The 10,282-nt window shown below is 40.1% G+C and overlaps 1 protein-coding gene across 1 annotated transcript; it reads left to right on the top strand.

Annotated features, from left to right (window-relative positions):
• The first annotated feature begins 6,952 nt into the window (after positions 1 to 6,952).
• On the top strand, positions 6,953 to 10,060 carry LOC132345388 (histone H2B type 1-K-like). The gene is made up of 2 exons (XM_059887269.1): positions 6,953 to 7,195; positions 9,986 to 10,060. The coding sequence occupies exons 1-2, from the start codon at positions 6,953 to 6,955 to the stop codon at positions 10,058 to 10,060; spliced, it is 318 nt and encodes a 105-aa protein (XP_059743252.1).
• The last annotated feature ends 222 nt before the right edge of the window (positions 10,061 to 10,282 follow it).

Raw genomic sequence — 10,282 nt, 5'->3', positions numbered from 1 at the left:
TTTAAATCAGTGAGGATTTTGCCAAGTCTTAGGGCAAGAGGGTTATGACATTTGGGAATTCTATGGGGTCGCACAGAATCGGACACGACTGAAGCGACTTAGCAGCAGCAGCAGCAGCAGAGAGAGAGCTATGGGATGAAAATCTATGTCCCCGTTCCATTTCCTTTCCGAAATCATCATGCCCTAGCGTTATTTAAGCCTGTTTCACTTTTCCCATTATGTCATGAGTCTTCTGAGGTAGGAACCATCTTGCTTATCTTTGAACAATAATTGGTAACAACAATAATGATGACAGGCAGTATTTACCACATGGCAGAGAGTGTGCTGTGTGCTTTACACGAGTCAGTTTAATCCTCACAATCATTCTAGCTATTGCTTTTATTCCAGCTTAACAAATGGGGAAACTGAGGCTTGGAAAGGAAAATTAATAAACTCAAGGTCACATGGTTAAGTGGCACAGTCAGGTTTGGGACTGAGGTTTGTCCAGCTTCAGAATGCATTCCCTTGATTGATACCCTATGATTCTCATGTGGAATATAGCTTAATGCTGGGAACCTACTGCTGCTGCTGCTGCTGCTGCTAATTCGCTTCAGTCGTGTCCGACTCTGTGTGACCCCATAGACGGCAGCCAACCAGGCTCCCCCGTCCCTGGGATTCTCCAGGCAAGAACACTGGAGTGGGTTGCCATTTCCTTCTCCAATGCATGAAAGTGAAAAGTGAAAGTGAAGTTGCTCAGTCATGTCCGACTCTTAGCGACCCCAGGGACTGCAACCTACCATGCTCTGCCGTCCATGGGATTTTCCAGGCAAGAGTACTGGAGTGGGGTGCCATTGCCTTCTCCATGGGAATGCACTAGGAGTTTTAAAAAAACAAACGTTTCCTCCTTGGAGGCAGCTGGATGGAAAGAGTGAAACTAAGAGAAGCCTGTGGTGGCAGCTCATTGTTGTTGTTCAACAAGTCAGTCGTGTCTGACTCTTTGCGACCTCAAGGACTGCAGCATACCATCTCCCACAGTTTGCTCAAACTCATGTCCATTGAGTTTGTTTGTGATCCACACAGTCAAAGGCTTTAGTGTAGCCAATAAAGCAGAAGTAGATATTTTTCTGGAATTCCCTTGCTCTTTCTATGATCCAGTGGTTGCTGGCAATTTGATCTTTGGTTCCTTTGCCTTTTCTAAGCCCAGATTGTACATCTGGAAATTCTTGGTTAACATACTGCTGAAGCCTAGCTTGAAGGATTTTGAGCATTACCTTGTTAGCATGTACCTTGTACCTTGAAACTGTACAGTAGTTTGAACTTTCTTTGGCATTGCCTTTCTTTGAGATTGGAATGAAAACTCACCTTTTCCAGTCCTATGGCCACTGCTGAGTTTTCCAAATTTGCTGGCATATTGAGTGCAGCGCTTTAACATCATCATCGTTTAGGATTTGAAACAGCTCAGCTGAAATTTCATCACCTCCACTGATTTGTTCATAGTATTGCTTCATAAAGCCACTTGACTTCACACTCCAGGATGTCTGGCTCTTGGGGAGTGACCACACCGTCACTTTTATCTGGGTCATTAAGACTTTTTTTGTATAGTTTTTCTGTGTATTCTTGCCACCTGTTACTAATCTCTTCTGCTTCTGTTAGGTCTATCCTTAATTTACTTGCTATGCAGGAGACCTGGGTTTAATCCCTGTGTTGGGAAGATCCCCTGGAAAAGGGAATGGCTACCCATTCCAGTATTCTTGCTTGGAGGATCCCATGGACAGAGGAGCATAGAGGGCTACAGTCCATAGGGTCCCAAAGAGTTGGACACAACTGAAGTGGCTTAGCATGTACACATTCCTTTATAGAATTTCAGTTAGTAAAATTTGCTAGTTTTTATGTTTTAAAAGCATTTGGAATATGAGTCGAACCTGCATCTCCTGCATTAGCAGGCAGATTCTTTACTGACTGAGTCACCAGGGAAGTCCCCATAGATATTATTATTATATTTATAGATAATTAACTGTGTGCCAGGCATTGTTGTTTTTTAGTTGCTCAATCATGTCTGACTCTTTTGTGATCCCATAGACTGTAGCCCATAGGCTCCTCTGTCCATGAGATTTCCCAGAATACTGGAGTGGGTTGCCATTTCCTCCTCCAGGGCAGATAGAACTGGTGTCTCCACATCTCCTGCATTGCAGTCAGGTTTTTTACTGCTGAACCACCAGGGAAGCCCATTTTAGAATAATTGGACAACAAAAAGTTTATTGTATCATGATTACAGTTTGTGGAGAAAGCTTTGGAAACCACATTTGGCTGGTTTACTGACCTCGTGATGCTGTTCTCTGAGGTATTTCTGATGTCCTGGAAGGGCCCTGGAGATGTGGTTGGGAGAATGTGAGTTGGGTCCTGAACACACTACTTACTTTCCATGGTCCTCAGGCAAGGGATTCAACTCTTTGATGTTAATTTCTTGATCTGTGTCATCAAGGTAAATATCTTATAAAAGTGAGGATCATACAAATTGGTATATATGAAAGCATTGTAAGTTATAAGGCATTTTATCCACGTAAGCCATAATGCAGTTCTTCTCCCAGGCTGCTAAGGCTTTGGGAATTATGCAGAGTCTTATATTTGATGAGCCAGAGAGAGTAGATCAGTCAGAACCATGCAAGACAGGTTGCAGAGATGCACATGAAGAATAAGGAGGAGGAATATTGCCAAGGAATGACTCGAAGTGCAGCTTGATCACTCCTTTGATCATGCCTGCTGCCCTTTTTCTGATTGGGGTGACAACTGACAGTTTGATGAGGAAGACAGGAAGGGAAGAGCTGGAGCCGTCTGGAAGAATGAAGATGTGGCTGAAAGCAGCCAGTGGGGTACAGGTCTGGGGATGGAGGATGTGGATGTTTGAAGGATCCTTAAAAGACTGGAAACACACAAGGAAGATTTGTGTAAAAATTCAAAATTTTTTTGGATATGATTCATAGTTTAGTTGAACTTTAGCTTTACTGTCTGTTATGGACTGAATGTTCATATCTCCTCCAAATTTTTATTTTGAGCTTCTAAGGTGATGGTAGTGGTAAGGAAACTGCCTGCCAATGCAGGAGACATCAGGGATGCAGATTCCATCCCTGGGTTGGGAAGATCCCCTGGAGGAGGGCATAGCAATCCACTCCAGTATTCTTGCCTGGAAAAATCCCATTGACATAGGAGACTGACGGGCTACAGTCCATAGGGTCACAAAGAATCAGACATGACGGGCAACTTAACGTACATGCAACCTCCAGTATAAAGAGTATTTGGAAATGAAGACTTTGGGAGGCAGTTGGGGTTAGATGAGGTCATGGGGGTAAGACCTTTACTGTAGAATTAGTGCCCTTATAAAGAAAAGACATTCAAGTGCTTGATCTTTCTCTCCCACATGCACTCACTGGGGTAAAGCCATGTGAACACACCACCAAGACGAATTGTCTGAAAGTCAAGAGGAAGGCCCTCACCAGACTCTGATGTACTGGCACTCGAATCTCAGACTTCTGGCTTAAAAATCTGTAAGAGAATTAATTTGTATTGCTTAAGCTCCCTCAGTTTATGGTATTTTGTTATGGTGGTCCCGGTAGATTAAATCACTGTCAAAAAAGTCAGGTAAAATTGGGAAGATTTGTATCAAATGATACAGTATACAGTGGAAGACTTGTATCAAAATGACAAACATGAATTTACCTCTTTTGTACTTAGAATTATCTCTTATTATTCTCCATTGTTCAGTCTCTTTCTCTGTCTTCTCCACTGCAACTATAATTTATTTGGTATGGTTCAGACTTTCTAATTTTGGATTGTTAGTAAGAAAGGGTATTGAAGAAGGAAATGGCAACCTACTCCAGTGTTCTTGCCTGGAGAATCCCAGGGACGGGGGAGGCTGGTGGGCTGCTGTCTATGGGGTCACACAGAGTCGGACACAACTGAAGCTACTTAGCAGCAGCAGCAGCAGTAAGAAAGGGTATCTTTTTTTTTTTTAACACTTTCTTTTTAAAAATTTTTAATTAGAGGATAATTACTTTACAATCTTATGGTGGTTTCTGCTTTACATCAACATGAATTGGCCATGGATATACATATGTTCCCTTCCTCATGAACCCCACTCCCACCCTCCTCCCCCTCCCACACTTCTGGGTTTTCATAGAACCCCAGCTTTGGGTTCCCTGTGTCATACAGCAATCTCCCACTGGCTATCTATTTTATATATGGTGATGTGTATGTTTCAATACTATTCTCTCAAATCATCCCACCCTCTCCTTCCCCTTCATGTCCAAATTCTGTTCTTTATGTCTGTCTCCTTTGCTGCCTTGCAAGTAGGATCATTAGTACAATCTTTCTAGATTCCATATACATGCATTAATATACAATATTTGTCTTTCTCTAAGAAAGAGTATTTTTAGACACTAGAATCACAATCTAAATACCTAAACCATCCCCACAACCCACACAGAAGAAGCTTTGCTAAAGAGGATAATTCACTTTCCTACCAACTGGAAACTCACTAGCCTATCTATAAAGGGTTAGGTGTTGAAAAGATGACTTTGATTTTAAGATCAACTAGATGAACTAACTAACGGCCATTTCACATTTGGAATGAATAATGAAAAAAGCTTCTCCTACCTTGAAACCAGAGTTTATCTCTCAACTGAAGAAAAAGAATTGGTGATTTACATGTGCTCCAACAAACTCACAATTAACCTTGGAAAAGTTGCAAATTTTCAAAAGGATATGACAAAACGCTGGTAGGACTAGTGTACAATAAAGCAATGATGGTAATGAAAAAGCATTTCACTGTCAGATCATAAATTCTGTTCTCTGCATCGTTCTTCCAACAAAGTGGAAAAAATAAATAAAGTGACTGAATGTCAGACTCTCAGGAGTGAGGAAAAAAAGAAGGCTACACACTAAAATGTCCAATACCTGTACCATGATAAGTTACTTCTGGCAGGTTGACATCACTGATTGATCATGGCTTCAGCATCACCTCCTTTCTTGCCTGGAAACTTAACCTTCAGATTTGGTAGCAATGAAGATTGACTTTGTGCTTCCCAGAGCAAGGCCAGAGTAATTCAAAGAGGAGAATTGCAGATCTTATCCCACTGTGCTAGGAAAGAAACTGATTTAGAAACCTCTTTGCAGAGAGCAGTTTTAACCAGATTATGGTCCAAAATTGGACTCTCTTTTTGAGACAGGATGAAATTTGATCCCTTTGTCAATGACAATAGAAGCTTCATTGCCCACATGATAGAAGCTTGTGTGTGGTAGGTGATTCCTCACAATTTCTCAGCAGTTATAAAGCAAACAAAATCAACTCTAGGTAATGTGATTGTGGGGAAACTCAAGACTGCACAGTGCATGCCTCTGCCGTCAGCAGAGAGCCTGGCTTGACCATTATAGACACACGCTTCTCCAGTGCCTCTGATAAGAGGGCTTTCTGCATAGTGCAGGTCAAGGTCCCCTCTTGCAGTCAAGCTTATAGAAAGCCTCCAGAGGCTATCTAATTGACCACACTGACACTCAGTGGGGCCATCCATTTATCTTGCTGCACTTTAAGCCCAATTTCTCTTTGTGCATCCTAACCATGGAAGACAAGTCACTGTTTTCTGTATTATAAATCCCCTTGACCAAAGGCGATTCCGAAAGTAGCTTTCATTGCTTTTTCTTCTTCTTCAGGGTGAGTAATCCTAAATTCTGTAAGCTTTCTCACAATCCTTGCTTTTGATCTCATAATTCATTCTATAATAAGCTGTGCCTTTCCAAGATCTTTCTAGAGTTTCGGTTGGGCCAAACCAAAGACAACCATTGATGAATGTGTCTTAACAATGAATAGAAGTGCTGTTTGCCCAGAAGGCTATCTATCTAATGGACTGTTTAGGCCTGGAGCTTCTTAAATCACTAAAGTTGTTTGTTATTCCTGTCTTCAAAAGCATCCCCTGCTGAAACACAAAGGTGATTGGAGAGGAAAGAGAAGTGTTGTTCACAAGGACTTATGTTACAGAGTAGTTTCAGGGGTTAACTGGTTGACAGCATGGAGTAGGAGGTGACAGCATGGTCCAATGCAAAGAACACTGTACTGAGAGTCCTCAGGCAGATGTAGCATTTCCCCCACCCTTGCCACTCAGCAACTGGGTGATCTGGGGCATGTGTCCAAGTTTTAGATTTCTTATCTGCATCAAAGAGATGCTTGGGAAGTGATATGTACGATCTTATTCATGTCTGAAGTTTGGAATTCCGTAACTTCATATTTAGCAGGGCTCTAAGAGGATACGATATAAGTTGTAGCTCCATGGTGAAGAGGGTTGATTAAGACCACAGTGGAGGGAGCTCTGTAGGGCTAGGGGGCAGGGCACTGTGAGGACAGCTATGAATATCTGGACATAGAGTATAGTCTCGAATGCTTGGAAATTGGGAAGATGGTGTGAGAGTGGGCTCCCATTTTGTTCAGGGCCTCAGCCACTGTAGAAGACGATGTTTGAACTCTTCTGTACTTCCCTACATAAGCTCAGCTGTGCCAAAATAAACCTCAGTGATACTGGGGACATTTAGTGTTTACTTCATATATACCTTTGAGGAAAATCTAATTTGTTGAAGGCAAAATCATCTCCTTCTGTAGAGTTGCCAAGATGATAAATATCTCGGCAGAAATGTTGATGACTCTTTATCAAGTTCTATAGTAAACCCAAGAAACAACTAGGATTTATCTTTCCTTTAATTTCAAAACACATAAGTCCAAAGAGCTCAGCAACCATAGAAGTTTTGACTTTATCCAGGGCTTTTGTCAGTGATAATAAGAAATAGTAGATGAGCCTCAAATGAAATGACCAAGAAAACATCCTTGAACCTTAACACCCAGTGGGTTTGGATTTCTGAAATAGTTGAAATCAATATAGTATAGTGGTTATTTCAAGATCTTTCTGTGTTGTTGGGTGTTGTCATTATAGACATGCCTGAACCGGCTAAGTCTGCTCCTGCCCCTAAAAAGGGCTCTAAAAAAGCTGTGACCAAGGCCCAGAAGAAGGACAGCAAGAAGCGCAAGCGCAGCCGCAAGGAGAGCTACTCTGTGTATGTGTACAAGGTGCTGAAGCAAGTCCATCCGGACACCGGCATCTCGTCCAAGGCCTTGGGAATCATGAACTCCTTCCTCAACGACATTTTCGAGCGCATCACTGGCAAGACATCGCGCCTGGTGCATTACAACAAGCGCTCGACTATCACATCCAGGGAGATCCAGACCACCGTGCGCTTGCTGCTACCTGGGGAGCTGGCCAAGCACGCCGAGTCCGAGGGCACTAAGGCTGTCACAAGTATACCAGCTCTAAGTAAATATAATATGCCTAGCCGCTGTTAACAGAGAAGGCAATGGCACCCCACTCCAGTACTCTTGCCTGGAAAATCCCATGGATGGAGGAGCCTGGTGGGCTGCAGTCCATGGGGTCGCTAAGAGTTGGACACGACTGAGTGACTTCACTTTTACTTTTTTACTTTCACTTTTTATAGTGGTTATGAGCATATATTCTGGACTCAGCCAAATCTGGGTTGTGGTTCTGATTATCTCATTTAATAAGGGTATGATCTCAGAGAAGGCTGAGGCTTTTAAGTTTCTATTTCTCCTTATCTGTTAAATGGAAATGGCAACAATAATATCTGTATCATAGGGTTGTCATCAAGATTAAACATTAATAATAAAAATTTCTTAGTTCTGTGCCTGGCATACAGTAAGTGCTCAATAAAGGTTATCATCATCAATTTCATCTTCCAGGAGGACAAAGTGATCCTAAAGTGTAAATTCACACTCAGAGAAAAAAGATGCAGTCTTACAATATGCTCCCCATCTCTGGCTGCTGGACATGGCTCTGGAAAATGAGCTGGAATATGTCCAATATGAATCTCAAAGAAATAGGGAGAGGACTGCTTGGAGGTAGGTTCCCAAGCAAGGCCAGAGTTTAATATTGAAGTTCCTTGTAGTCATATTGAAGTATTATTACTCTATATTGCTTTGAAAAGAAATACCTGAGACCTGTGTCCTCAGAGTATATTTTAGGCTTTGTTGATTGGTCTAACCAAACTGCTCATTTTCTGATGAAATCATTGTTTGATCACTGTTAGACAAAAAGCTAAGAACAGACAGATGATCAATTGGCCTGTGTACCAATGCCCTAGCTTGTTTCAATTTTCATAAACAAAGTAAAAAAAAATTCACTCTGGTTTTGAATTTAAATATCTGTGAATGAGTCATTGTAATTATAAAGGTTGATAAGAAATTATTACATTTGATGCCATCATACCAAAGAAAAAAAACTTTTAAAAGTATTTTATGCAGTGGAGGTTAGTGATAAATTGAAATGTTGAGTAAGAGATGAACAGATAAAAGTTGAACATGGGCTTTTCATGCTTACTACTATTTTTCTCTCTTTCAATTCAAAATTCATGTTTTTATTTTTTTAATATTTTATTTTGTGAACTTAAACAAGTTCAAGCTGCAAAAATGACATCTGTGTTTGTACAAGACAACAGACATAATTTGAATTTATTAATATAGAGCATTTTACACCTACAAGAGACTCAAATAACCAATGTAGTAAGCAGATGGGAAAATATAACAAATAGTCTGTCTTTTGATGACATTTATAACTTTTCCTTATTCAGCAATGGCAAGCTAAATAGGCAAATGGACTTTTTTTTATAGTTATAGTCTAGAAAAGCTTCTTAGAAGCTGCTTTTATCAGAAGCTCATTTTTAACATATGGGATTGAGTATCTAATCAAAGGATTGGCATTTTATGATGCAAAAGTTTTAAGCCACTTTAGGGGGGAAAAAAACCCTAATTTACAAGAGTGTTCAAATGTAAATAAAAGCCAAAAGTATTTTCTGAAATGGGGTACATTTTAGTGAAAGCACTTCAACCTAAGGCATTTTAATCTAAATTTTTCTTTCAGTTGTACTTGTTCTAAGAGCAAAACCTAAATGGATTTGGTTTGAAGAAAGAAAATGAAGGAAAATTCAAATTTAAAAATCTTTAATTTTAGAAAATTTCAACAAAGAGAATGGATATATATTGTTCCCTGTCTTCATTTACTTTAAAAAAGCTTAAAAATTTTAAGAAGTCTGTGAAAATTAACATATAGAGGTCTTTAATTGGATAGAAGCCACAATTTACTGTAGGTGAGTGTTTTTGTTTTGTTTTCTTTTTTAACATGGATTGTAGAGTCTGCAAGAACTTGAAAGCTTTTTGTAAGATCTTTTGAAATATGACAGAATTTTTTTTCCAGGCTGGTTAGAATTGCTCAGGTGTGATTGCCTCCAAATTCATTTCCATCCTCTTCTTCCAGCTCAGTTTGCTGTTTGGCAAGATGTATTACATTTCTCTAAAAAAGTGATTTCAGCCATGTTTAGTTTGTTAACCCAGGAGGCCATTAGACTGGTGTGGCTGTTGCTAGGCTGTCTATGTAGCAGAGTAAAACTTAAGCCTGTAATTGCTTCAAGGCTATGAAATTGAAACCTAGAGACAACCAATCAGAGCCAGCTAGGCTTTAAACCATAGCCAATCAAATAATTTCCTTGCTTTGCTCCTGTACCTTCTCTACATAGGGTCTTATCCCTGGCCACTGTCTTCAGGGTACTCTAACCACTTCTGGGTTTGGTGTTGAGTCCAGTCGATTTTCACTCAAATAAACTCTAAAAAAATTTGATACCTTTCAGTTTATCTCTTAACAGTGCTTAGGGGAGTGCTAGTTAAAGGATAAATCCACTTAGTTTTTCTGTCCATGCAAGTCAGAGAGCAAAAGTTGGCTGTCCTGTTCATGTCTTTCAACTCCAGTTGAACTCTGTCACAACTGAAGGAAACATTGGGAAGTGGTTGCATTTCTGAATACTTCTCATTATACTTAAAAAAAAAAAAAAAAGACTCTTTTTGATGCATCTCATAATAAGAGTTCTTTCATTGCTTGTGGCTTTATTTATTTATTTTTTTCCCTAGTTCACAGATAAACCTAGAGGGAAAACCATCAAACCAGAGACTAGGGAAATGCACATTGCTGACATGGTGCAGTAGATAGGATGACTCTATCAAAATAAAAGGGCGATCTGGATCCACACACCATTCTCATTTCATGTACTTGTCAATATAAAACTATTGTATGTAATTTTTCAAAATGTTGCTTAATTCAAAGTAGGACCTAGCATAAGCTTGTATGTAGGCTTCCTTTTTATGAAGGCTGCATGCAATCACTCAAGGTACAACTCAGATCCCCAAATTTTATCTAAGCAGATCCCA

This window comes from Bos taurus, chromosome 5, assembly GCF_002263795.3.
Source record: "Bos taurus isolate L1 Dominette 01449 registration number 42190680 breed Hereford chromosome 5, ARS-UCD2.0, whole genome shotgun sequence".
NCBI lineage: Eukaryota > Metazoa > Chordata > Mammalia > Artiodactyla > Bovidae > Bos > Bos taurus.
This window is presented reverse-complemented; position numbering and strand designations above follow the sequence as displayed.